At 62.6% G+C, this 25,563-nt stretch overlaps 4 protein-coding genes and 1 pseudogene across 11 annotated transcripts; 4 read left to right on the forward strand and 1 right to left on the reverse strand.

The window, feature by feature from the left end:
* The first annotated feature begins 1,077 nt into the window (after window positions 1-1,077).
* FBXL16 (F-box and leucine rich repeat protein 16) lies at window positions 1,078-12,870 on the forward strand. Of its 2 annotated transcripts, XM_057528627.1 has the most exons (6): window positions 1,078-1,368; window positions 8,124-8,779; window positions 9,509-10,017; window positions 10,390-10,474; window positions 10,787-10,850; window positions 11,119-12,870. In XM_057528627.1, the coding sequence occupies exons 2-6, from the start codon at window positions 8,138-8,140 to the stop codon at window positions 11,265-11,267; spliced, it is 1,449 nt and encodes a 482-aa protein (XP_057384610.1). In that variant the 5' UTR covers window positions 1,078-1,368; window positions 8,124-8,137; the 3' UTR covers window positions 11,268-12,870. The 2 variants fall into 2 exon arrangements, with proteins under 2 accessions (XP_057384610.1, XP_057384611.1); XM_057528628.1 differs by lacking the exon at window positions 10,390-10,474 and having other exon boundaries at window positions 11,119-11,203.
* A 1,466-nt stretch (window positions 12,871-14,336) lies between these two features.
* Window positions 14,337-19,687, forward strand: WDR24 (WD repeat domain 24). 2 transcript variants are annotated; one of them, XM_007181766.2, is made up of 8 exons: window positions 14,337-15,460; window positions 16,653-16,830; window positions 16,979-17,651; window positions 18,180-18,298; window positions 18,377-18,498; window positions 18,588-18,692; window positions 18,779-19,119; window positions 19,269-19,687. In XM_007181766.2, exons 1-8 carry the CDS (start codon window positions 14,980-14,982, stop codon window positions 19,620-19,622), a joined length of 2,373 nt encoding a protein of 790 aa, XP_007181828.1. In that variant the 5' UTR covers window positions 14,337-14,979; the 3' UTR covers window positions 19,623-19,687. The 2 variants fall into 2 exon arrangements, with proteins under 2 accessions (XP_007181828.1, XP_007181829.1); XM_007181767.2 differs by having other exon boundaries at window positions 15,396-15,624.
* Window positions 19,688-19,832: 145 nt separating this feature from the next.
* Window positions 19,833-22,697, forward strand: JMJD8 (jumonji domain containing 8). Of its 6 annotated transcripts, none has more exons than XM_057528633.1 (9): window positions 19,833-20,023; window positions 20,101-20,199; window positions 20,411-20,459; window positions 20,538-20,634; window positions 20,724-20,792; window positions 20,887-21,006; window positions 21,094-21,161; window positions 21,239-21,368; window positions 21,453-22,697. In XM_057528633.1, exons 1-9 carry the CDS (start codon window positions 19,932-19,934, stop codon window positions 21,467-21,469), a joined length of 741 nt encoding a protein of 246 aa, XP_057384616.1. In that variant the 5' UTR covers window positions 19,833-19,931; the 3' UTR covers window positions 21,470-22,697. The 6 variants fall into 6 exon arrangements, with proteins under 6 accessions (XP_057384616.1, XP_057384615.1, XP_057384613.1 ...); XM_057528632.1 differs by having other exon boundaries at window positions 19,834-20,023; window positions 20,887-20,973; window positions 21,094-21,143; window positions 21,239-21,373; XM_057528630.1 differs by having other exon boundaries at window positions 19,838-20,023; window positions 21,094-21,143; window positions 21,239-21,373.
* Window positions 21,582-24,009, reverse strand: STUB1 (STIP1 homology and U-box containing protein 1). The gene is made up of 7 exons (XM_007181985.3): window positions 23,720-24,009; window positions 23,005-23,203; window positions 22,751-22,916; window positions 22,463-22,550; window positions 22,250-22,306; window positions 22,045-22,161; window positions 21,582-21,967 (listed from the first exon to the last, which is right to left on the reverse strand). Exons 1-7 carry the CDS (start codon window positions 23,876-23,878, stop codon window positions 21,842-21,844), a joined length of 912 nt encoding a protein of 303 aa, XP_007182047.3. The 5' UTR covers window positions 23,879-24,009; the 3' UTR covers window positions 21,582-21,841.
* A 26-nt stretch (window positions 24,010-24,035) lies between these two features.
* On the forward strand, window positions 24,036-25,542 carry LOC130704838 (uncharacterized; annotated as a pseudogene).
* Window positions 25,543-25,563: the final 21 nt, after the last annotated feature.

The following is a 25,563-nucleotide window of genomic DNA, read 5'->3' on the forward strand; positions in this document are numbered from 1 at the left end:
TCTCTGCCCTGAGGCTCTTTTCCCTGGTGTGAAAACCCAGCTTTGCTCTCCCTGCACCTGGTCCTTCTGCCATCTCCACTCCCAGGAGGTCCCAGGATGGGCAATATTAGCCTCTGTCCTCTGCCCTGAGCTTGCTGGGAGGCCTGGCATCCCCAGTGGCCCAGACAGAGCCCTCCACACCCTCCCACCAGGCCCCACCACTCCCCCCAACCCTAACCTGCCCTATAAAGCTACCACCACCGAGGCCTCCAGGACCTTTGCATATCCCTTCCTGAACAACTTCGTCTGCCCTCTCACCCTTGGGAGACTCAGTTTAAGCGTCTTGTTCTCAGGAGCCCCACTCCCACCACCACCCTCGCGCGGTCACCATCACGTGGCCCTCTTGAACGTTCACCGCACTCGTCACTCTCTGAAATGATCTACTGGCCTCTTGTTTCTCGGCTCTGCGGGTGTGCAACTGCGCTCCTCACTGAGGGAGGTTCCTGGGCCTGGCACCCCGCAGGTGCGCGGGAGATGCGAGGGCCGCGCAGGGTGCCTGGCCACCGGCTCCGCAAGAGGGGCCGGGAGGGGTAGGGTCGGACGGCCGGCGCCCAAGAGCTCGAGTCCTCTCCGCCCCGCAGGATTCGGGGTCCCCACAGCTCCGCAAAAGGCAGGGCTCGCTCCACCCGGCTCTCCCTTTGCGCGCCCAGCCCTTCCCTCGCCTTCCTCCCTCTCCCGCCCTCCCCTGCCCTCCTCTCCCCTCCCCGCCCCGCCGTGCGCCAGGGTTTGTTATTGTGCGGGCGCCCGTGGCAAGGGGAAGCGGGGGTGAGGGCCGGGATGGCGCGTGCCCGCGCGCGCCGCCGCGGGAGCGCGCTGTGCGCGCGGTAGGGCGCGGCGGGGCGGGGCGGGGCTCAGCATCCTCAGCGCCCCCGCCCGGGCTCGCCAACCCGGATTGGCTACCGGCGCCGGGGGCGCGCGAGGGAGCGGCGCTTAAGGCCGGGCGGGGGGCGCGCTCGGCGCCGCCGGCGGCCGGGGAGGAGCGCGGGGAGGAGGGCAGAGGAGGAGGGCGGGGAGGAGGAGGGCGGGGAGGAGGGCGAGGGGAGGGAGGAGGCGCCCGCCCGGCTCCCTGCAAAGCGGCCTTATTTATCTGGGTACAGCCTCAGCCTCCCCGGTGGGAGGCTCGGGGCGGCCGATCCTCTCCCACCCAGGAGCTCCTCTCGAGGCGCGGCAGAGGGGGCCCGGCCAGGCCGGGCGCGGGGCGCGGCCGGGCCCTGACTGCCAGACCAGCACCTCGGCCGCCTCCCCGCTTCGCCGGTGCCCATGCCGGGCTCCCCATGACGGGAGGACGCCCGGTGGACAGCGTGGCATGAGCCAGGAGCCCGGGCCCAGGTAAGGTGTGTGTGCCGGGCCAGGCCTACAGGACGGGGAGGGGGCAGGCCACAACACCGCGGAGACCACAATGAGGACGAGGCGGGGAGGGGGCTTGGGACAGCGCCGCCGCCACCCCCGGAGGGCTTATGTAACCGCAGCCCCTTTCCTGGCTGCTGCAGCTGGGCCTCCAGCCCTGCCAGGCCTTCCTGCAGCCCTTCACCCCAGTGGCTGGCCTGGTCGAGGCCCGATCCCCATGGCGACTGGACCAAGGCTGGGGGTCGGTGCCACTGTGCTGTTCCCCTGTGGAAGCCGAATTGCAGGACCCCAGCTGGGTTGGCTGGGTGAAGTCCTGGACTCCACTGCACTCTGGGCTCCCCACCCCAGCACCATGAGCCCCTGCGCCTGTGAGACAGGTGTTATATACAATTACACTCCAGGAGGAGCTTGTGAACGCGTGGCCCGGTGGCTGATCTGCCTCTGGACACCTGAACCTGGCCCTGTTTGGAGCTGCCACAGTGGGAAGACGAGGCGAAGGGAGGGGGCTGGCCACGTGCCTGGCTCTGGAGGAGGGGTTGGGCGATGTCCAAGGCTGAAGGGCCCCAGAAGGAGAACTGGGCACCCTGAGACTGCTGGAGGAGGGTCTTGTCCTTCTGGGAGTTTGAGTGGGTGGGGAGAGTCCCCACCCATGACCCCAGAAGGAGAGAAGGCCTGGTTGTTGGAGCATCAGAAAACCCACAGCCCACTGGCCACTCCTCCAGCCCCTCCCAGCCTCTGCACAGGAAGCCTTCCCTCCACGGAGAGAGCAGATGGCAGATGCTGCTTCACCTGCCGCCTCCGAGGGCCCACTGACCAGGGTCAGCTCAGGCCTCCCTGGGGCCAGATGGGGCATGGGGCCCTTTCTTCCAGCAGACTCCTTTGAGGGATACTGGACAGCAGCCTTGGAGCAGAAGGCCTGAGCTGGGTCAGGACCCTGAGAGGTTTGGGGTCCCACAGGCCAGGGCAGAGGCCTGATGGAGACCCACTGGCTTGGCAGGAGGTGGCCACAGGGCTGGACCGAGTGCTGTCTGGGGAGGAGGGAAATTCAAGCCCCAGTCATAAACACTGGCAGAGCAGGGAGGGCTGTTCAGCCCTCAGGGACCCCAGGATTCATCTGGCCCAGTGCCTGCCGCGTCCACGGCCTGGCCTGGCTCCCCCACCTCTACCACCCCTCGCCTTGGGAGGCCTATGGGCACCTCTAACGCTGGGGAGGTTCATGGGACAGATGCCACCCTGCAGCTCACACCCACTTCCAGGGCACTTGGATGAGTCCTGTTTCCCACTGCTCAGAAGGAAACAAGTGGCCCCGAGGTCAGGGCACCTGGGACACTCAAGACAGCTGGGCCTCAGGAAGGCTTTCTCAGACAGGGAGACACCTCACCTAGAGGTCGGGGAAGGGGTTCCTTGGCTGGCACTGTCAGCTGTCCACAGCCCCCATCTTGTCACACGTGGGAGCTTGCTGCTGTGTCTCAGAGGGCTGGCTCAGGGGAAGAGCGACGGTGGCAGCAAATGAAGCACTATGGGGTAAGTGGGTGGCCCAGAACCTTCCCTACCAGTGGCCCGGGAGGAGCCTTAGCCAGACCAGCTGCAGAGGGTGGGCTCAGGCCACATTCCTTCCCTTGGCAGTGTTTGAGGCACTAGATGCCCCAGGCCTAGGCCCTGTGGGGCTCAGGTCCTTCAGAGCAGAGAAGCCAAGATGAGGACTGAAGCCCAACACCCACCCCCGAGGCACCCGGCCCCACATGGCTGAGCTGCCCTGAGTTTGGCCTCAGGACTTGGTCTGCTGAGCACCGACTCAGGTCTCTCCTGAGGCCCACGTGCTCCCTTCCCAGAGCCCCCAGTGCACGGGTGGGGCAGCCCGCACCCCAGAAGCATCTCCGAGCTGGGGGCGGGAGGGGAGCGCTGCTGCTAGGACGTGTGCAAAGTGGCAGGGATGTGAATGTGCCTGAGTCACAGGGCTTGTCATGGAACTTGTCAGCCTGCGCTGTGTCCCCAATCCCAAACTATCCTAGTTGTCACCCCAGCCCCTGGGGCCACCACTGCAGATCGACCTGATGTGAGTTTTTCTGGCTACCAATGCCCTGCCCAGCTCCATGGTCTTCAGCTGGCAGGGAGAACTGGTCAGTGCAGGTTCTACTGGGGCCGGGCCCCCCCAGCATCCAGAGCATACTGCATTACATGGGGGCATCAGGGATGGAGGAAGAGACCTCTGAGCTTAGGGCCATGAGGAGTGGGGCGTTTCCTGGGCGTGAGCAATCTAAAAGAAGAGTGTCCCAGTGGTTGACATCAGCTTGCAGCCTCTGGAAGAAGAGCAGGGGCATGACAGGGGCACGCTGGGAGAGACCCCAGCCGAGGGACCCAGGCTGGGAGGGCACAGGGACTGAAGCAGAACAGAGCAGAGAAAGGAGGTAGCAGCAGGCTGGTGGGGGCCCGGGATTGCCCTCTGGACCACCATGCCTGGCCTGAGTCTTGGGGTCAAATCCCAGCTTTGTACAACTTCTGAAAATTCACTCTCTGAGCCTCTCTCTCCCCACTTGTGGTCAGGCAGTGTTTGATGGGCTCAGACCAGCAATGGGTGGGGGGTGGGGCACGTGGTGCTGGGAAGAGCAAAGCAGGACCAGGCTTCCCTCCCCTCTGGTGCTTCCTGTTCCCTGCCCCCTGGGTCTGGCCAGATTATGGGGAACAGGCAGCCAGCTTCCTTAACTCTGCAGCTCTCAAGGGGGGGACTCAGTCAAAAAGGAGAATGAGCCGTCCTCTTCCCAAAGGTCTGAATAACAGCAAGGCCCACCCCAAGCCCCAGGGTCTTGGGAGCCTTCTCAGGGACTCTGGCACCAACCCCTCCCTCCCCTGTGGACACTGGCCTCTGTCACAACCAGGACTGACAAGCTGAGCTACAGCTCTTCCACTGACTGCCTTCCATCCCGCCTCCTGGGCCTCTGTCAGCTGCACCCCTTTCTGCATGACCCTGATAAATGGACTGCCATTCTTTTCATTCAGCAAGCACTCAGAGGCCACTCAGTAGTCATGCTGTCTGTCCTCAAGGAGTCCCCAGCCAAGGAGAGGCAGACAGGTAGACAGTGATGATAATCCATGTGATGGCGGAGACTCTGGAGATGATTTCTCAGTGCTGGGGGTCCCCCAGGGAGAGGCAGGGGCAGTGCTCACACTAAAGGATGGAAGAGAAGGAGCTGGCAGGGTTAAGGAGCAGGGAGGCCTACTGAGCAAGCGGGGGGACCAGCATATGCCCAGGCAGAGAGGGGGAGGGGAGGAGGAATGCAGGCCAGAGGGTCTGGCTGAACTGTAGGGTCAGGACTGGAAAGGGGCCAGAAGTGAGGCTGTGAGATGGACTTGCTGGGTCTCGGAGCCCAGTGACTTGACTTGCAGAAGAGGCAGCTCCTTATGAAGCCCCAGCATGGCAATCTGCAGACTCTTAGCCTGGAAGCCACCAAGGTCTGGAGTCCTCCCGCGAACCCCTGGGACCCCCCATGCTTCACATGAGTCTGCTGGGGAAACACAGAGGCATGGTTAGCTCTCCTAAGTGGCACCCTGATCCAGCTCTGGCTCAGGCTGATGAGGACAAGACAACTAAAGTAGTGACCATCACCTCCCTCCTCCTGGGGTGAACCCAGGACCCTCGAGCCCCTGCAGCCTATCCCAGGAGGAGGCCTCCCCCAGAATTCCACTCCACACAGAGACACAACACACCAGGGGCTGAGGCTAAGAATAGTGCCAGCCTGACCATCTTATTTTAAAAGCCTCTTTTCCTGGCGTTAGCTCCTGGTGCTTATCCCTAAAGGGGAAGTAGTCCCCAGTGGACTGGCAGCTGCCCCTGCCCCATCCTGGCAGGAAAATCCAAGCAGGTCCTCCTAGCCCCACTGGGTGCAGCGGGGGCAGGTACCAAGAAGGTGGGAGGCTCTGCAACCCGTCTGGCTGGGGGGATGGGGCCAGGGTCAGGGCCAGGCAGAGGGGACCTCATCCCAGCCCCCCAGGGACCTCTTGCCTAACTGGCAGGCAGACCCATTTCCGAAGTGAACAGTGAGCATTCTCCCAAAGCCCTGATGCCTGGGCTAAGGTGTGGCTGTTTCTAGTTTTGAGCTAAAGAGCCAGGGCTCAGGCTGGGTCAGAGGCTTAAGGATGAGGAGCAGCCGGAGCACAGGAAGACCATGGACAAGGTTGGGGAGCAGCAGGGCTGCCTCTGTGGGAAGGCAGCTCCAACCCAGGGCGTGGGGGTGGTGCTGACCAACAGGCTGGCCAGTGCCTTCTGACCGGGGATAGGGTGTGCAATGAGGGGCAGTCAGGCCTTGGACACTCCCCACAGGCTGCTGAGGGCCATCTTTGGCATGGCCCCTCCCTCCTGTGGACTCTTTTCCATGGGCCAGTTCCACCCTGAGGTCTGGAGGGTGGGGATGGGACTGTGGGTGTATGCAAATGTGAGCTCCTGTTGGGGACGGGAAGGGAGCCCCGCAGATGCCCGGGGCATACACGTGATCCCCCCAACTCAGGCGGTCCACGTGCACACCCATGGCTGGGAGAATTTTCAACCTAAATCGGCACTGCTCTTGAGTTATTTCTCCCCTGGTGCCGCCTCCGCCGCCTCCTCCTCCGGATCTTAGCCGAGCGGGCGTCTCCTCCCCCCGCCCCACACCCCAAGCCTCCAGGGCCCCTCCCAGCTCCAGCTGAACTGGGTTTGCCGGGCCGTACCCCTCCCTACCCAACCCCGCCGCTGTCCGTGGTGGAGCGGACCGGGCCTGGCCTGGCCTCCTAGCCCGCGCGAGGCGGCTGGAGGGGCGCTGTCCATGGTGCTGCCGCCGGGCGTCAGGCCGGCCGCACCTTCTCTGCAGGAAGCCGGCGTGCCCTGCTCTGGGGACACAGAAGGTATTCAGGCTGGGGCTACCCCTCTGTACCCAGCACAAACCACAGGAGGGAGTTGCCAGGATAGCCTCTCCACTGGCCCCAGGAGTGGGGCAGGGGCAATTGTGGGCTTCATCCTGTCCCTCCATGAGGTACTGCTGTCCCAGGATGGTCCCCTCCTATGTACTGGCATTAAGCGATGTCGGGCAGCCCTCATGTCAGGCCACCCCTGCCACTGTGGGCAAACTGTACCTCCTGGGAACCTCCGGTTCCTAATCTGAAAACGGTGGTAACAGTAGTGCTTTCCCCTGTGCCCCCAACCCAGGCTGCTGTAAGGTTGAAATACACAATTATCCCGGTGGGCATTCAGCAAATGTGAGGGATGTCGTGTATCAGCCAGTGTGAGGCTGCTACTACCTGGTCATGAGCTGTAGTGAAGGGGCAGCCAAGGTGTGGGAGCCTCCTCTGGGGAGGGAGGCCCTGGGGTGGACTGCCAGCCTGGAAGTTCATGGCTACCAGGGCAGGAAGGCCTTTGGACCCAAAGCTGGTTGGCAGCCATGAGGGCCACATGTTCCAGTAAGACCCTTGGACCCAGCCCAGGATGCACCCCCTCCCCAGATGTGGAATACTGGCAAGTGTTGTCCTGTCCAGGGCTTGGACGCCAGTGGAGGGTGTGGTGCTGGGAAGAGCAGGGCAGGACCACTGGCTCCCCTCCCTCCTGGGGGCTCCTGTCCGCTCACCCTTGGGCCAGCAAGCTCACTATGAGCCAGGCACTGCACGTAGTCCTTGTCACATGCTGTCCCGTGGGGCAGTGTCGTCACTTCCCAGGCTTTGAAGTGAGGAAAGTGAGGTTTGGAGAAGGAAGTGGCTCCCCAAAGCCACATAGCCAGAGTGGGGTGAGCCACTGGGTACGCTACCTCCTTGCTGAATGTCTGAGGTGGGGATGGGCAGGAGATATGCAATGTGGGACAGATGGTAGCACTGTGGGGGTCCTGCTGCCCCTTCTCTCCAGGGTCGTCTGTGCCCAGTGCCCTCTGCCACCCATTCACAGCCTTGGAGGCCTGAGGAGGGGAGCTGGGGGTTGGTCTCAGCCCCCACCCTGTGGGAAGCTCCCTACACATAGCCTTCCACAGCCAGCTCAGTGTCCATGTCTTGGCTCCACCACTTACTATGACCTCAGGCAAGCAACTCATGCTGCCTCAGCCATGATTTCCTCATCTGTACAATGGGTACAGTCATCACATCATCGTCCTCAGTGGGTTGAGTGGAGGATTAAAGAAACAGTATGTGTGCAGGGCTCACTGTGCTGGCATCACGGTAAGCACCCTGGGAAGACACCTGCCCTTTCTCTGGTTAGATTCTGAGCCACAGAACCTCCTGTAGCCACTGAGATTCTCAGAGGCTGGTGTGTGAGTCTCAGATGGCGTACTCAAACCACTCCAGACAGCTACGCTGGCACCCCATAGAGGAGTGGCCAGGGAATACCCCAAACCCTCAGTTCCCCAGCCCCTGTCCAGCAGAGGCAGGCCTGGCAGACATTGACGGTGAGCAGCAAAGGTAAAGGGAGCAGTCATGGGCGAATGTCCCTCCATCTCTGTTCTGTCATCTGTACCTAGGTCTCGAAAAGCTCTGTGAGTGGTATCGAAAAGCTCTGTGAGTGGGGGGAGGTTGAGCTCAGTGCATACAGTAGGTGCTCAAAGAGTGTCATGGTCATGACCAGCCCTGCCTTCCTGTAACTGCTCAGTCAGGGAGGGAGGGACTTACACTCAGATCCTTTCTGTTGGGTGGTTCTGGGAATGGCATGGGAGGGGATGACCATGGATGGAAAGGAGTCCAGTTCTGCCCTGGCAGCAGACTCACTACCCTCTCCTGGACCCTGTCTGCAGACCGAGCGAGGAAGATGTCGAGCCCGGGTGTCGACGGCGACCCCAAGCCTCCATGCTTGCCTCGGAATGGCCTGGTGAAGCTGCCAGGCCAGCCGAACGGCCTGGGCACAGCCAGCATCACCAAGGGCACGCCGGCTGCCAAGAACCGCCCCTGCCAGCCACCCCCACCCACCCTCCCACCACCCAGCCTGGCTGCCCCACCGCCCCGGGCTGCTCTGGCCGGGGGCCTGTGCCCCCAGGCAGGGCTCCCCCTTGGTGGACCAGCCTTAGCCCCAGTGCCCGGGCCCCCGGTAGAGCGGCCGCCACTGGCCACAGACGAGAAGATCCTCAATGGCCTCTTCTGGTACTTCTCAGCTTGCGAGAGGTGCGTGCTGGCTCAGGTGTGCAAGGCCTGGAGGCGTGTGCTCTACCAGCCCAAGTTCTGGGCGGGCCTCACGCCTGTGCTGCACGCCAAGGAGCTCTACACAGTGCTGCCTGGAGGTGAGAAGGAGTTCGTGAACCTGCAGGGCTTCGCAGCACGTGGCTTTGAGGGTTTCTGCCTGGTCGGTGTCTCCGACCTGGACATCTGTGAGTTCATCGACAACTATGCCCTCTCCAAGAAGGGTGTCAAGGCCATGAGCCTCAAGCGCTCCACCATCACTGATGCCGGCCTGGAGGTGCGCACCACCACTGGCCCAGAAGGGCAGGGATGGGGGGCAGGGCCAGGCAGCAGCCACTCAGCACATGTGGGGGGAGTAGGAAGAAGCTTGGGCAAACAAGCAGCAAAGCAGCCAAGGGTGGGGTCGGTGTCCTGAGGAGGAGTGTAGCTCTGGGGTGGGGGAAGCAGGCCTGGCTACATAATTTGGGGGACTAAAATGAAAATTTGGGTTCCTTGTTCAAAGATGACTAAGAATTTCAAGACAGCAACAGCAAAGCAGTCAATTAAATGCGAGGCCATGCATGCCCAAGAAGCTCACATTGGGTAGGGAGGATGCTGGAGGAGGTGGGAGGAACAGGGGCAAAGGTCAGAGGAGCAGCTGTGGAGGCAGCCCCTTCCCCAGGACCTGGACTCTAACATCACATCATTAACACCTATGGCTCTGAGCACCGGCTCTGGCCAGGCCCTGGACTCCCAGGCCCCCTGTGCCCTGCCTCTTTTAGATGTTTTTCAAGTGTAACGAACACACTGTAAAGTGCACTTGTCAGAATACAGCTTGATGCATGTTTACACCATATACACGCTCAAGAACACAGCTTACTGCCCCTCGGCGGGCTCCTTCTGCCCTGTCTCCTACCATCCTCACCACGCCCTGGGGGAAGGGGCGTGTCTGGGGAAAATGTGGTAGGGTTGCACCCTGGTGAGGGGGAGCTCAGGGCCTCCTGACCCCGCGCCTGCCCGCCCTCAGGTGATGCTGGAGCAGATGCAGGGCGTGGTGCGCCTCGAGCTGTCAGGCTGTAATGACTTCACCGAAGCTGGGCTGTGGTCCAGCCTGAGCGCGCGCATCACCTCGCTGAGTGTGAGCGACTGCATCAACGTGGCCGACGACGCCATCGCGGCCATCTCTCAGCTGCTGCCCAACCTGGCTGAGCTGAGCTTGCAGGCCTACCACGTGACGGACACGGCACTGGCTTACTTCACGGCACGCCAGGGCCACAGCACGCACACGCTGCGCCTGCTCTCCTGCTGGGAGATCACCAACCACGGCGTGGTCAACGTGGTGCACAGCCTGCCCAACCTCACCGCACTCAGCCTCTCTGGCTGCTCCAAGGTCACTGACGATGGTGTCGAGCTTGTGGCCGAGAACCTGCGCAAGCTACGCAGCCTCGACCTCTCGTGGTGCCCACGCATCACCGACATGGCGCTCGAGTACGTGGCCTGCGACCTGCACCGCCTGGAGGAGCTCGTGCTGGACAGGTGTGCGGGTCCCCCACCCCGGGGCCATGGAGGGCGGGGCTGGGCGAGGCCTGCCGGACCTCTAAGCAGGGAGCCTAGTGGACTAGTGGACAGGCCTATAGCTAGAGTAGGGCTGCAGCAAGGGGGGGGCGGGGCCCTCATAAGAGGCCTGCCTAGTGTGGGCTATAACGCGAGAGCAGGGCTGAGCTGTGTCCCCCCAGTAGGGAATACCACCGAGGGTTCAGGTGGGGGCAGAGCCTCGGTGGGGCGGGGCTATGGAAAGGGCGGGGCATGTTGGGGCAGGAGGGGAGTTCACGCCCGGGACACTTCGGGAAAAGGAGGAAGGGGTCGGGTGTTTTGAAGGTGGGCAGCCTCCTTCTGTTGCGACCACAGGTGTGTACGCATTACGGACACTGGCCTCAGCTATTTGTCCACCATGTCGTCCCTTCGCAGCCTCTACCTGCGATGGTGCTGCCAGGTATCAGCCCTCCATGCCTCCAGAGATCGGGGAGTAGGCAGGGGAGGTGGGGGGCACGGGGAAAGCCCCCACCCAGACAAGCCGCTGACCTGCACCCGGCCCCCTCAGATCCTGTAAGGAAGTCTGGGATCCCTCCACACCCAAGCGGCCGACGTAAGCGAAGCGCAGAGTCCCCAGGGCCTCACCGACTCCTTGGGGAGCTGAGAACCCCCGTTTTGAACCCACCCCCTGCCCCCTATGGCCTGACCCCAGGAGTGGGGCTCCCTCGGGGCGCGAACGGAAATAGTTAACTCGCCCCGCCTTCCCGCCCAGGTGCAGGACTTCGGGCTGAAGCACCTCCTGGCCATGAGGAGTTTGCGTCTCTTGTCTCTGGCAGGTGAGACCCCCCCCCCCCGCCGCCCTCCTGGACAGTGACCACCCACCCCCATTAGTCCGACTCCGCCAGCCCTGCCGGGTCCGCTGTGCAGACCCATACCTGGTGCTGACTCGCTGAGTCCCAAGTCCCAGTCAGAAGGCGGAGACGCCGGGCAAAGTTTAGCCCGGCCCGGTCCTGCCCGGCTCCCGAGCTCCCTCCCCCAGCCCCGCCCTCCGGAGCCGCCGGGCCGCGCCCACTCAGCCGTCGCCCCGCCTCCCGCCCGACGCAGGCTGCCCGCTGCTGACCGCCACAGGGCTGTCGGGCCTGGTGCAGCTGCAGGAGCTGGAGGAGCTGGAGCTGACCAACTGCCCTGGGGCTACCCCCGAGCTCTTCAAGTACTTTTCGCAGCACCTGCCCCGCTGCCTCGTCGTCGAGTAGCGCGGGGCCTCCCCGCCTCTCGGCCCCTCGCTCTCCTCCCGGCCCCGCCTCGAGCAGGGAGGGCGGTGGGCGGGCCAGCCCCGCGCACGCACGCACCCTCGGGGAATTTGTGCATGCCCCTCGCACCCGCAACTGCACGCCCGCCCTCCACCACGCCACAGCCGCCGCCATCGTTTGCCCGCCCGCTGGGTGCGGGGGGCTGGGGCTCGGTCCTGCGGGCTCTTTGAGCTCGCCAGACGGCCGCCCCTATCGCCTTCCCCGCCACACCCCGCTCTGTCTCCCCGCTGTCCCCCCCACCCCTGGCAGGGCCCAGGGGGATTGAGGGGAGCTGGGTCCCCCAGGACACAGGGGACCGGAAGAGACCCCAGGGCTTCGCGCATCTTCCACTGCACCGCGCCTGGAGCCCTCCGAGGGGTACGAGGGGAAACAGGCTGCCGCCAAAGCCATGGCCCGCCCAGGAGCCCAAGTCCCACCCGCCCTTCCCCCACCTCATACCAGCCTGACCCCAGCGACCTCCCCTCTTCCTTGCCGCTGTGTGAGACAGGCCGTGCTCGCCCCACCCCCATCCACAGGCCTAAGGTCCTTGGGCCCTGGCCAGGCTAGGGCAGAATTGGATTAGGAGAGGGACCGCTGGGCTGACAGTGACCCTGGCATAATCAACATTAGCCCAGCTGGCTCCAGTCCACTTCACCCCAGGGGTGGTACAGCTACCCTGAGAGACCTGAAGCTGGAGCGACCATCAGGGCCTGCAGGCCTTGGGAGCAGTCCTGGGTGAACCCTGCCCCGCAGCCCCTGTAGCCAGCTGGGCCCAGGCCCCTCAGCATCACACTTCACCCAGGGCAGGTATCCGTCAGGTGGAAGCTGGAAAAGGGGGCCCCAGCCAGCGGCTCCGATCTTCCAGTGGCCAGCTCACCCTCAACACCCAGAGGAGGGAGGGCTCCTTTCTAGCCTCACCCCCCTCCCCAGCTTCCCAAACTTCTACCTGCCCACATGGGTTCACCGTGTTCTGTCCAATCCCAATATATTGGGAGGTCCCAGGGGTGCTGGCACATCTTGGCAATTACTGAGGAGGGGGCTGGGACCCCTTTCCATCCCAACCTTGAGCCCCAGGATATACAGCACCCACATCCAATCTTGGGACACTCCCCCCACCCCCCATCCGGTTGGAAGAGAGTAACCAGTTTCCAGAGAGCCAGAGAGTGAGAGAGAGAGAGAAAGAGCGAGCGAGAGATGCTGTTGAAGAGAAACAGTTCAACAGCCCAAAGATTTCCCTGCCCCTGGAGCGCTGGCCAGAGGCTCCAGGGCTGAGGTGGTCAGGAGCCAGTTTCTTCAGCCCCTCCTCCCCACAGCTCCCTAGTGGGGAGGGGCAGCTGTCCATTTGTCCAAAGTATTAATGCAACTGAAGCTGTGATATTTCCAACGACTGTAGGAGGAAAAATTAGGGGGAGAGAGGAAAACAAAACCAACCAACCCCTAAAATCATTTTCTTATTGTACATACGACCTCATTCTCCTGTATATGCGGAAGATATAACCTTATATTTGGTAAGTGTTTCTTGTGCTATTTTATCACGTGATCTGTTTATAAAAATATATATTAAAAAAGTTGTAAAAACACATGTCTGAATTGGTTTTAGGTCATGACGCCATGGTGGGGGGAAGGTGTATCTGTCCTGAGTGGCCCAAGTCTGAATTTTTGTGCCCCTCTCAACTCATCAGACTTACTGGTTCTTTCAACAAACGTGCAGAGGCTGGTAACACTGTGCCAGACTGGAAACCCAGCAGCGACCAACAGAAGGTCCCTAACCTCTCACTGCTTCAGGGAGGGGAGAGACACTAAAATCATTACACATAACATTCCCTCCAAAATATCTAGGATCTAGCCCATCCTTCAAGAAGGGCAAAAATGAGGCCTGTTTCATGCACAGGGTAACTAAGAATAGGAATGGGTCAGGGATATCCTAAAATGGGTCCGCAACACCCCCCCACCCCCGGCTGCAGAGCAGGAGGTGAGCGGCAGGCAAGCAAGCGAAGCTTCATCTGCCTCTCCCCATCGATTGCATTACCACCTGAACCATCGCTCACATTACCGCCTGAACCCCCCCAGCCCCCACCCCACGTCCGTGGAAAAATTGTCTTCCACGAAACTGGTCCCTGGTACCAAAAAGGTTGGGGTCCGCTGTCCTAAAAGATCACACAGTGCAGCACGGACAGACCAGGGCTCATACCCAGGAGAGAAAGGCAGGCTCACAGAGTCACTGATTGAGCCGAGCCGCTTGTGTGAACAGGTCGGGTCAGGCACTCGAGCTCTTGGAGACAGAGACAGATGTAATCCCTGCCTGGTTGAGTTCACACTCGTGTGCAACAGATGATAACCAGTATACAAAGGAATGGGTTGTGACAAGCGCTGTGGAGGTGACAGTGACTGGAGAGGCCACGTTAGATGGGGTGGCCAGGGAAGGCCTCTAAGAACGTGACGTTTAAGCTGAACTCTGAAGGAGAAGGAGAAGCCTTCTGGAGAGGACAGCGGGCGAAAACGTGCGATGGCCATGAGGCAGGGAAGAGCTTGCCCAGCTGGAAGAAGGGCTAGAAGCCGCCGTGGCTGGAGGTGCGCGGAGAGGAAGAGGCCGCGAGTTTGGGATTTACTCACAGCGCGGTGGGGACTTATGGGGGACCTTAGGCCGCAGAGTGGTACCTGACTGCTGTGCGGAGTTCAGATGAGGGGGAACGAGGAACCGAGGGAGAGCCGTTAGAAGGCTGCTCCTGGGGTCCCGGGGAGGGCGAGCAAGGAGGCGGAGACGATGGAGGGATTCAGGACTAGTTTAGGGATGCCTGGACTTGCTGATGGACCTTGGGGCAGAGATGAGCACTAGCATTAAAATACTGCGATAAAAAAAAAAACCACCACTCGAGGCGGAACCGGGGGAGCCCCTCTACCCTAGTTCTGGTCAACCCCTCCGCCCCCACCAGCGCAGCTCCCTGATCCGGAACTTTTGTGGTGTGGGCACCCGCCTCCGGCGAGGGGCTGGCAAGAAAAGGACCACGTCCGGCGGGGGACGGGAAAGAGACGGGCTGCTTCCGGCGCGGCGGTTCCTCCCCGGCCCGGCAATTTTAGGAAATGGTTCGGGTGCTCTCGGAAGGAGACACTTCTCCGTTCGGCTGGCTCTGTTCCCGCTGCCTCCGCTCCCCCGCAACCTCCGCGCCGCCAGCCTCTCCTGCCTCCGGTCCCGCCAGACGCCCCTAGGCTCCTTAAACAGCTTGGTCCTTGAAGTCCCTCTGTGTCCCTCGCGCCTCTGTAGCCTGTGTTCTCCGGGCTCCTCTATCCTTCTGCCCCCCTTCCAGAGGCCGACTTTGCGGACGGTGGGGACCACCTGGCTTCCCGGGCGGGATTGACTGACCGAACGTCCAGTGACTATCCTAATCTGGCAGTTGTGGGGTTGGAGAGGTGGCCTGGCCTGGGACTGACCAGGTAGGGTCTTCCCCATAAGTCAGACATGGGACTGACTGGCCTCAGGGCAGCTATGGCGCCTTCTGAATGCCCAGCCAGGGTGATGGAATTTGCCTGTCAGACTGACTGACTAATGGTGGACTGCCCTGGACTAAGCAGTTTTGGAGGAACCACCCAGGGTAAAGGCTCTGAACTGACAGGCCCCTACCCCGAGGCTGACCAGCCCTGCCAACTTCACTGACCTATCCCCACCACCCGTGCAGCCATGGAGAAGATGTCCCGTGTGACTACAGCCCTGGGTGGCAGCACGCTGACGGGCCGCACCATGCACTGCCACCTGGATGCACCAGCCAACGCCATTAGTGTGTGCCGTGACGCGGCCCAGGTGGTCGTGGCAGGCCGCAGCATCTTCAAGATCTATGCCATTGAGGAGGAGCAGTTTGTGGAGAAGCTGAACCTGCGTGTGGGCCGCAAGCCCTCGCTCAACCTGAGCTGTGCAGATGTTGTTTGGCACCAGATGGACGAGAACCTGCTTGCCACGGCGGCGACCAATGGCGTCGTGGTCACCTGGAACCTGGGCCGGCCGTCCCGCAACAAGCAGGACCAGCTGTTTACGGAGCACAAACGCACGGTGAACAAAGTCTGCTTCCACCCCACTGAGGCCCACGTGCTGCTCAGTGGCTCCCAGGATGGCTTCATGAAGTGCTTCGACCTTCGCAGGAAGGACTCTGTCAGCACCTTCTCGGGTGAGGCCCTTGGAGGCGGGTCGGGCAGGTGTGCATCTCTGCAGGTGGCTGGCCTGTCTAGGCGGGTTGAGAAATGCTGTGTGCATCAAAGGCCCTCAGATGTGCTCTCAGAGAGCTTCCTGGAGGAGGAGCCAGCCGAGCTGGCACTGGAAGAGTGGGTGGAGGTGAGCAGGGAAGGGGCAGGGCAGGGGTAGGCCTGGTGGAAGTGTGAGGGGTACCTGGAGTGTGGTCACAGCTCTGATGCACTTATGGAGTCAGCAGGAGTCAAGGCTGGGTATGGGATCAGGGAGAGAGAAGGGCCTGAGCAGATCCACAGCCCACCTGGGCAGCTGAGCAGAGGGTTTGTTTTGCTGTCTCCTCTTTCCGTGCCTCAGAGCTCCAGGCCACCTCATTGCACAAAGTCTATCTCCAGGGTCCTCAGCCCAGGGAAGCAGTGGGGAGTGGTGCACTGTCTGGTCTCCCCCCAGTTCTCTTCCCAGCAGGCGCAGCTCCCTGACAACCCCCCTTGAGCCAGCTCTCCCTTTTCACCTCGATGAGACCAAGTGAAGCACAGGGCAGAGCCCAGAGAGAATCTGAGGGCCTCTTAAGACAGACCTTGAGCTACCTGTTCTGGGGAAAAGCTGGACACTGCACTCAGAGGCTCTTGGTGCGGTGGTCCACAGGGGTGGACATATACCCTCAAGGTGTCCAGTGCTCTGGGGCTGACCTGGCAGCTCCAGCTCAAGGTGTAGGAACTGGGCAGATCCTGGGGCATCCCATCCATGCCTCTGTGGGCCTGAGGCCCCCGAAGGATTGTATTCGGCCCACTGAGGCCCCTGTTCACTCAGTGCTCTGAGACCTGGTCCTGAAGCTGACCACAGCTTCGCCCAAGGACTGATGTCAGGTGCAGAATCCAGGGAAAATCGAGGTCCAGGAGTCTGTCAAAAACCACCCAATGTCTTGTGTCCCTCTCACCATCCCAGGCTATTGTGTCTGCTCTGCCAGGCCTCTCCTCGCCCCTGTCCACCCTGGGCAGGCCTTGGCAGTATCTACTCCACCCTCTAGGCCTCCTGGCCTGTGCCACGGGCAGGCATGTGACACCAGTCCACATCCATTCCGAGGGATCCCCCTTGGTTGCTCTCCCTCCTGGAGTCCCTGTAGGCTACCCAACCCCCCACCCCCAACTCTCCCTCCACTGACGTCCTGCCCACAGGCCAGTCTGAGAGTGTGCGTGACGTACAGTTCAGCATCCGGGACTACTTCACCTTCGCCTCCACCTTTGAGAACGGCAACGTGCAGCTCTGGGACATTCGGCGGCCCGACCGCTGTGAGAGAATGTTCACGGCCCACAATGGGCCTGTCTTCTGCTGCGACTGGCACCCCGAGGACAGGTGTGGGGTGGGGTGGGGGCCGGGGCAATGGGGCAAGATGGGTGGGGCTTATGGAAGGGCTCTCTCACTGCCTCAAGACCTGTGAGACAGAGTGGGGAGCCCTCCCACCCCAAAAGAGGTCACTGAGGACCTCACGGGCCTTCCACAGGGGCTGGTTGGCCACAGGTGGGCGTGACAAGATGGTAAAGGTCTGGGACATGACCACACACCGCGCTAAGGAGGTGCACTGCGTGCAAACCATTGCATCCGTGGCCAGAGTCAAGTGGCGGCCTGAGTGCCGCCACCACCTAGCTACGTGCTCCATGATGGTGGACCACAACATCTACGTGTGGGACGTGCGCCGGCCTTTTGTGCCAGCTGCCATGTTTGAGGAGCACCGCGATGTCACAACAGGCATTGCCTGGCGCCACCCGCACGATCCCTCCTTCCTGCTCTCCGGCTCCAAGGACAGCACCCTATGCCAGCACCTGTTCCGTGATGCCAGCCAGCCTGTTGAGCGCGCCAACCCTGAGGGCCTCTGCTATGGCCTCTTTGGGGATCTGGCCTTCGCAGCCAAGGAGAGCCTAGTGGCCACTGAGTCGGGGCGCAAGCCCTACACTGGGGATCGGCGCCACCCAATTTTCTTCAAGCGCAAGTTGGACCCTGCCGAGCCCTTCTCAGGCCTCGCCTCCAGTGCCCTCAGTGTCTTTGAGATGGAGCCTGGCAGCAGTAGCATGAGCTGGTTCGTGGACACGGCTGAGCGTTATGCCCTGGCTGGCCGGCCACTGGCCGAGCTTTGTGACCACAATGCGAAAGTGGCTCGGGACCTTGGCCGCAACCAGGTACATAGGGCTGGGCTGAGGGCCATGACCTTGGTGCAGGGTCAGGGAGCTCATCTGACTGCTGTGCCCAGACCCTACCCTGAGTTCAGTGCTCAGTTCTGGTTGAGGTCACCACCAGCTCTTGCCCCAGTAACTAAGGGTGTCCAGAGCCCCAAGTGGGCCAGATGCCAGTGCCATTCCTGGGATGCAGGTCTGGGGTGCTGTGGGGCTGGAGCCCCCTCTTCTGGCTTATCCTTGCTTTTAGACTTCCCAAGGTGTCCAGCCCTACAGAGAAGACCCACATTGCCTCGCTTATCACCTCCCGGGGACCCCAGGCTCATTTCCATGCTTCTTTCTGTGCCTCTACAGGATCGAGGCTAGGGTTTTTGTCTTTCCATGGGCATTGGTTTCCCACCTGGGGCGGGCCAGGACATTGGGTCCCTGGGGCAGCTGAAAGCTGAGGGTTTGTGGTTCCATCCAGGCAGAGGGGGGCCTGCACGGGGCGCCAGGGACCCAGGACCCCCGTGAGTGACCAGTGCCCACCCCTAGGTGGCGCAGACGTGGACCATGCTACGGATCATCTACTGTAGTCCTGGCCTGGTGCCCACCACCAACCTTAACCACAGCGTGGGCAAGGGCAGCTCCTGTGGCCTGCCACTCATGAACAGGTAGACACCTGGGGGCGGCTTTCCCCAGAGGGTGGGATTGTTGGGGCCCACCCATCCATCGGCCTTCTCTGCCTCCAGTTTCAATCTAAAGGATATGGCCCCAGGGCTGGGCAGTGAGACTCGGCTGGACCGCAGCAAGGGTGACGCACGGAGTGACACAGTGCTGCTGGACTCCTCAGCCACGCTTATCACCAACGAAGGTAGGCTGGGAGCAGACGCAGGGCATTCATGGGAGTGGGACTGGGGCCTCCCAGAGTGAGCTGGCCCTGCAATGCTCTCCCTCGGGCAGATAACGAGGAGACCGAGGGCAGCGACGTGCCTGCCGATTACTTGCTGGGCGATGTGGAAGGTGAGGATGACGAGCTGTACCTGCTGGACCCGGAACACGCTCACTGTAAGTGGGGGCTTGGGGAGGGGTGGGACCAGGAGGCGGGGCCAGAAGCTCATACCCTGCCTACCCCCCGCTCCCCTGCATCGCAGCTGAGGAGCCCGAGTATGTGCTGCCCCAGGAAGCCTTCCCACTGCGCCACGAGATTGTGGACACCCCACCCGGGCCTGAGCACCTGCAAGACAAGGCCGACTCGCCCCATGTGAGTGGCAATGAGGCAGATGCAGCCTCCCTGGTGCCTGTGGACTCTTCCTTCTCACTCATCTCCGTCTCACACGCACTGTACGACAGCCGCCTGCCGCCTGACTTCTTCAGTGCCCTGGTGTGCGACATGCTGCGCTTCTATGCGGAGCAGGGCGACGTGCAGATGGCCGTGTCCGTGCTCATTGTGCTGGGTGAACGCGTGCGCAAAGACATCGATGAGCAGACCCAGGTGGGTGATAGGGTCTGGGGGGTCTCCCTGGAGCAGCTGCCACCCCCAGGACTGCCCCTCTGTCTGTGCCCAGCACACTTGGGGGAAGCTCCTCAGTGTGCTGGAAACCCTGGTCTCTTACCTCCTTCCTCCCCTCCCTGCACCACCAGGAGCACTGGTACACGTCCTACATCGACCTGCTGCAGCGCTTCTGCCTCTGGAATGTGTCCAACCAGGTGGTCAAGCTCAGCACCAGCCGTGCCATCAGCTGCCTCAACCAGGCCTCCACCACCCTGCACGTCAACTGCAGTCACTGCAAGCGGCCCATGAGCAGCCGGGGCTGGGTCTGCGACAGGTGCCACCACTGTGCCAGCATGTGCGCCGTCTGCCACCACGTGGTCAAGGGTCTGTTCGTGTGGTGCCAGGGCTGCAGTCACGGCGGCCACCTGCAGCACATCATGAAGTGGCTGGAGGGCAGCTCCCACTGCCCCGCCGGCTGCGGCCACCTGTGCGAGTACTCCTGACCCGCCTGCCGGACCCGGATGGGTGTGCGGGGCTTGTGAACTAAATAAAGGAAGCGGGAGACGTATTCTGAGGCTGCCTGTCACCCGGTCGCGTCGCTTACGGTCCAGTCCCCGCGCGGGCGACTCTGGTGGGCGGGTGGCAGTGTGTGCACGGGAGCTGGCAGCAGCCAATAGCAGCTCTTGGTGCGACCTTCGTCCCGCCTTCCGGAAGTGCCCCCTCTTTCCAGGACGGGCCAAAGGAAGCCGCTTCCGGGAGCTGGCCTGTTGCCACGACGACGGAGCTCCCGGCATGCCTCGCGGCGGCGGGCTATGGCGTTGGGGGTGCGGCTACTCCTGTTGCTCGCGCTCTGGACGCTGGCGGTTCCAGCCCGGAGTCTCCGGGAGGCAGGCGACGGAGGGTGGTGAGCGGCGCCGGGCGGCAGGGCGGAGCGGGGCGCGCGGCGGGGCGGCCAAGGGCACTGACCAGCTGTGTCGGCAGGCGGCGGCCCGGGCCGGGGGCGCCGGCGGCCGTGGCGGAGGAGGAACGCTGCACCGTAGAGCGCCGGGCCGACCTCAGCTACGCCGAGTTCGTGCAGCGGTAAGTGCGTCCTCTTGTGTGGCCACACCTCCCACGCCCGAAAACCCTGGGGTTTCGTCCCCGTGCATCGCTGAGGCCGCACACTGGTCGCCGGCCCGTCCTCCCGGACCTTCTTAGGCCGCTTCCCCTTGAGCTCGTGAGAGCGCGTGTGGGCGGGAGCGGAGGATGGGCGCGGGTCAGACTGAGGCCGTGATTCCGTCTTTCCTTCTAGCTACGCCTTTTCCAGACCTGTCATTCTGCAGGGGCTCACAGACAACTCGGTGAGTGCTCACGCCCCTCGCGACCACCACTCGCCCGTGCTGAGCTTGGCCCCTGAGTATTTTCCCCGCCCCCCGCAGAGGTTCCGGGACCTGTGCTCCCGTCAAAGGCTGCTGGCCTTGTTTGGGGACAGCGTGGTCCGGTTGAGCACTGCCAACACCTACTCCTACCAGAAAGGTGAGCTGCCCCACCCTGCAACCCAGCCTGCTGGCCAGCATCCTGAAGGCAGCACCAACCAGTCTTGACCAACCCCTTTCAAACTGCAGTGGACCTGCCCTTTCAGGAGTATGTGGAGCAGATGCTGCACCCCCAGGACCCGTTCTCCATGGGCAATGGTGAGCCAGACGGGTGGCCATGGGGTGGGGTGGGGTGACTTAGGAGTACCCAGGTGCCAAGATCTCTGCATCCTCCTGTGTTTTCTACTGTCAGACACCCTGTACTTCTTTGGGGACAATAACTTCACCGAATGGGCATCACTCTTTCGGCACTACTCTCCACCTCCATTCAGCCTGCTAGGTACCATTCCTGCTTATAGTTTTGGAATTGCAGGTGGGTGCCCTGCAGGACCAGGGGACTTGGGAACTGGGTGGGGGAGGATTAGGCTTGGTAACCAGCTGCTCATAACTCACCCCACAGGTGCCGGCTCTGGGGTGCCCTTCCACTGGCACGGGCCCGGGTTCTCAGAGGTGATCTATGGCCGAAAGGTCAGCACAGGGTGGGGCTGAGACTTTGGGTTCACTGACTACAGCACAAAGAGTGACCTTGTTGCTCCCACCCTCAGCGCTGGTTCCTGTACCCTCCTGCGAAGACACCTGAATTCCACCCCAACAAGACCACACTGGCCTGGCTCCGGGACACATACCCGGCCCTGGCACTATCTGCACGGCCCCTGGAATGCACCATCCACGCTGGTGAGGTCAGTGGCTGGCAGACAGGGGCCAGGCTGGGCTGGGCCAAGGGCCCTCAACCAATCCCTGTGTCCCCCCCACTCCCAGGTGCTGTATTTCCCTGACCGATGGTGGCACGCCACACTCAACCTCGACACCAGTGTCTTCATCTCTACCTTTCTCAGCTAGCCAAAGGGGGTGGCTGGGGAACCCGTCGCACACCAGCACATGCCCCTATAGTGCTCACAGATTTTATTACAGGGACAGAGGTGGCAGCGGCAGCCTCAGCCCAGCCCACTCTCACCCGCTGTTTCTGGCCCAGAAGGGGGATGGGGGAGGCTCATGACCCAGCAGAACTGATGCGGGTGGGCTTGGGGACACCAGGATAGGGATCTAGGGACACAAACTATGTACAGCGGCTAGAGACTACTGCCCAAGGCCCTCCTGAGCCAGGGTACCGGGCAAGGCGGGTGAGTGGCTCACACACCCGCCCTGCGTTAGTAGTCCTCCACCCAGCCATTCTCGGAGATGAATGCGTCAATGACCTCTTTCATGGCCAGGTTGGGGATGAGCTGTTCCTGGGTCAGGGGGCTCCGAGTCACAGGGTCAAAATGGCCCACACGCTGCAGTGACAACAGAATCAGAATTAGGAGGTGCTCAGTGGGTGTGGGTCCTGCTCCCAACTCCCATGGGCCCTCACCTGCAGGTGCTCCTCAATGTCCTTGCGGTCATAGGTGATACCACTGGGTGTGATGCAGGGCTCTCGCATCAGCTCAAAGCTGATCTTGCCACACAGGTAGTCGGGTATATCTCGCTTCTGCAGCACACAGGGTCAGGTCAGGGGCTGGGAAGGGGCACTGCTCCGACTCCTGCTACCCACAGGCCCCAGAAGACACACAGCTCACCTTTCTCTTCTCATCTACCTGGGAGAAGAGCTCATCCATGTCTGCCAAGTACTTGTCCTGCAAAGAACCAAGCAGCTATATGTGGGCCTGACACCCCATCTCCCTTCCCCAGGCACCGAAACACACAGACCCAGCAGGAGCCAGGGGCACCTCACGTCTGTCACACGCATGCAAATACACACAGGACCCACACTTGGGCTGGGGCACTCTCACATGCTTGGCCTCAATGCAGGCCTGCTGGGCCCGGAGGTGGCCATCGTTCTCATCACCCTCATGGTTCCGCTGACACTCTTCCAGCTCCCTGGAGGTTGACCAAAAGCTGATCAGAGATGGGTCTGGCCAGGAGGTCAGACTCCACTCCAATCTTAGGCGCATTCAGGCCTTATTCCCCTCCATCTCCTGCGTGCCAGAGTTGGCCTTCAATAAATGGTTGTGTTCACGACTCAGAGTTAACCTAAAGGTGGTGACTTCCGGGGGGCACCTATCATCACCACAGCCCACCTCTCACGCTCGGCCACAATGAGCTGTGTGAGGTAAGAATGCAGCTCGTTTTCCTGGTGGATGCGCCGCTCCTCAATGCTATTCCAGCGCTTCTTCTTCGCGATGCGCAGAGCACTGGGGATGTCGTCCCCAAAGTTGAGCCGCTGCTCCTTGGCCAGGTTGTAAGCTGGAGGAATAGAGGATTCGGATAAACCTCCAGCCAGTCCACCCGCTTGGTCCCAGGCACCCTGGCACCAGCCAGCCTGTGAGCCCACCTCGCTGCAGGTTGGCAATAGCCTCATCATAGCTCTCCATCTCCAACTGGCATTGCCCCAGGAAGAAGTGTGCCTTCACAGACTGCCCGTCCAGCTCCAGGGCGCGCCGGCAGTCAGCCAGGGCTTGCTCATGCTGCTGCATCTTCAGGTAGCACAGTGCTCGGTTGGTGTAATACACCGCCACCAAGGGATTCCGGGTCTGGAGAACAAGGGCAGACCAGCCAGCATGAGGGAGTGAGCTCAGCCTACCCCCTCTGTCCCAGCTTCAAGCCCATAGCTGGAATCAAGACACTACAGGTTTCTCAGCTTCCAAGCCTCTGGGTTCTGAGAGAGGGTGGAGCCTACCTGAGCCCACCCTCTGGACTCCAGTGAGTCTTGTGAAGGTGGCTTTTCCAGATCTGTGGAAATCACCAGCTTTGGACTTGGGCTCCTCAAGGGGCAAGGGTCCCTGGCCCCCAGCCGAGTGGGCCTCAAGCACGCTGAAGCTCCCACCCGCCACAGTTCTCTGGCAACCAGCAGTGGCTCGGCAGCCGTGGCCTTAGCCCCTTTGGAACAAGATCATCACTGAGTTCTCAGAGCCCAAGCACCAACCCCCTCCGAAAGTCGGGCGGGGCGGCCAGCCAGGGGCTCCGGGGAGGACGCGGAGGCGAAGCCGCAGCCCGGCCCCTCCCCTGGCTCGGACGCCGGCCCCCTCCCGCGGCGCGGGCGCACTCACGATGGCGCGGCCATAGCAGGCCGCCGCCTCCGGGTACTTGCGGCCCACGAAGAGCCGGTTGCCCTGCTCCTTGAGCTCCTGCGCGCTCGGGCTCTTTTCCGGGCTGCCGCCGCCGGCGCTCAGCCGCGCGCCGCCCTCCTTCTCCTCCTTGCCCTTCATGGCGCCGCGCGGCACGGCCTGGGCTCCGCTCCCAGGCTCCGCGCCGGGCCCGCCCTACGCCCGCAGCCCGAGCCCGCGATCCGCTCGGGCCCGGTCCAGCGCTCCGCCACCGGAACTTCCGGCCGTGCAGGTGGGCGGGGCCAGCGGGAAGGACGGCCTGCGGGCGGGCGGGGCCGCGCGTGCACCAGACGCGAGGCGGAGGCAGGGGCGGAGGCGGGGGCGGGGCAGGCGGGAGAGCATGCGCTCGCGGCGACGCGACGCGCGGCGTCTGAGGCCTGAGAAGCGCCGAGGTCGTCGGGGCAGGAGCCCGCTCGGGCGCTCCGACGCCCCGCCCCCGAGGCTCCGCCCCGGCGCGTGGGGATGGCGGCTGCCCGCGAGCTCTGGGGCTGTGAGGACCCGAGCAGCTGGGCCGCCGTCCTGGGGTGCCACCGGGAAGTGCTGCGGGCGCGCGCGAGCGGCTGAAAACCCTGGAGCGATGGTACCGCGGTGGGGACATCGGGCGGGCGGGCCGACCCCCGTGGCTCGGACTCCCCGTCACTGCCCTTCCCCAGGTATCGAGAGGAGTTGCCCGCGGCCATCGAGGGCCGAGCGGAGAAGCACGTGACACGCGACGAGCTGGAACAGCTGCTGGCGTGGGAACTGGCGGTGAGGAGCTTCCCACGTGGGGGACGGAGCCTTCCGGGGCGGGACGTAGCGCCGTGGGCGTGGCTTCCTCCTGGGGGCGGGCCCTCGCGCCTTGGGGCGGGGGCGGCGCCCCTAGCGAGGTCCACCAGCCGTGACCCCAGACCCGACCTGGCCACCGAGGGGCCGCTTTCGGCCGCGCCTGCAGCGGCTCGTGACTGCCAACTCCCCGGAGCTGGTGGTGCAGCGCTCGGCTGCCGCCTTCCGCCTCCTGCCAGTCGTGAACGCAGCGGTCACGGAATTGTGGGCCCGGCTATCGCCTCGAGTTAGTAGGGAGAGCTGGGCGTCCCCCCGGCGAGGTCGTGGGCGGGACCTGGCGTGTTAGTGGCCTTATCTGTGAAATGGCCCGATGGTCAGATACGTGATACCGAGAGTTGTTGGGAATGGCAGCCCCACGCCAAGGTGCGGCTGAGTGCTGTCCATTTACTTCCCGCGGCGGTCCTGGCTGCCAGAGCTCTCGAGGTAGCAGCCTTCATGTCTGAGGAGGCAGTGGCCGCAGTGCCCGGTCTGCCAGCCCTGCAGTACACCCTGAAGCACTAACTCCTCTACCTGGACCGGGTTCAGGAGCGTGCCACAGCCTGGAGCCAAGGTGCAGTCTGTTGGCGGCCAGGGAGGGCATCCGGGACTCTGGTCAGGGTGATGTGCAGAGTTATCCAGCAGGGTAGGGTGACTGGTGCCCCTGAGCCCCAGACTCCCTCTGCCCCTCCCCAGGCAGTGCCTCAGGCTGTGGACCCCTCACCGTGTGGAGACAGCACTGTGGATCTGGGCTGTAGGGCAGAAGCTGTGCCCTGACCTGCTGCCTGACCTCGGTCCCAGCCTGGCCATCCCTGAGGACACCAGGCCAGCCAAGAAGCACAGGACCCAGGCCTGCTGACTTGGTTGTGGCCCAGGGCTTGCACACCTATCCTGTGATCTCAGGCCACAAGTCTTTGGACAGGAGACTGGCTGCTGTAGGAGCTCAATAAATGCTTGCTGAACTCAAACCTGACTATGAGGTCCATGAC

This window comes from Balaenoptera acutorostrata, chromosome 15 (genome assembly GCF_949987535.1).
Source record: "Balaenoptera acutorostrata chromosome 15, mBalAcu1.1, whole genome shotgun sequence".
NCBI lineage: Eukaryota > Metazoa > Chordata > Mammalia > Artiodactyla > Balaenopteridae > Balaenoptera > Balaenoptera acutorostrata.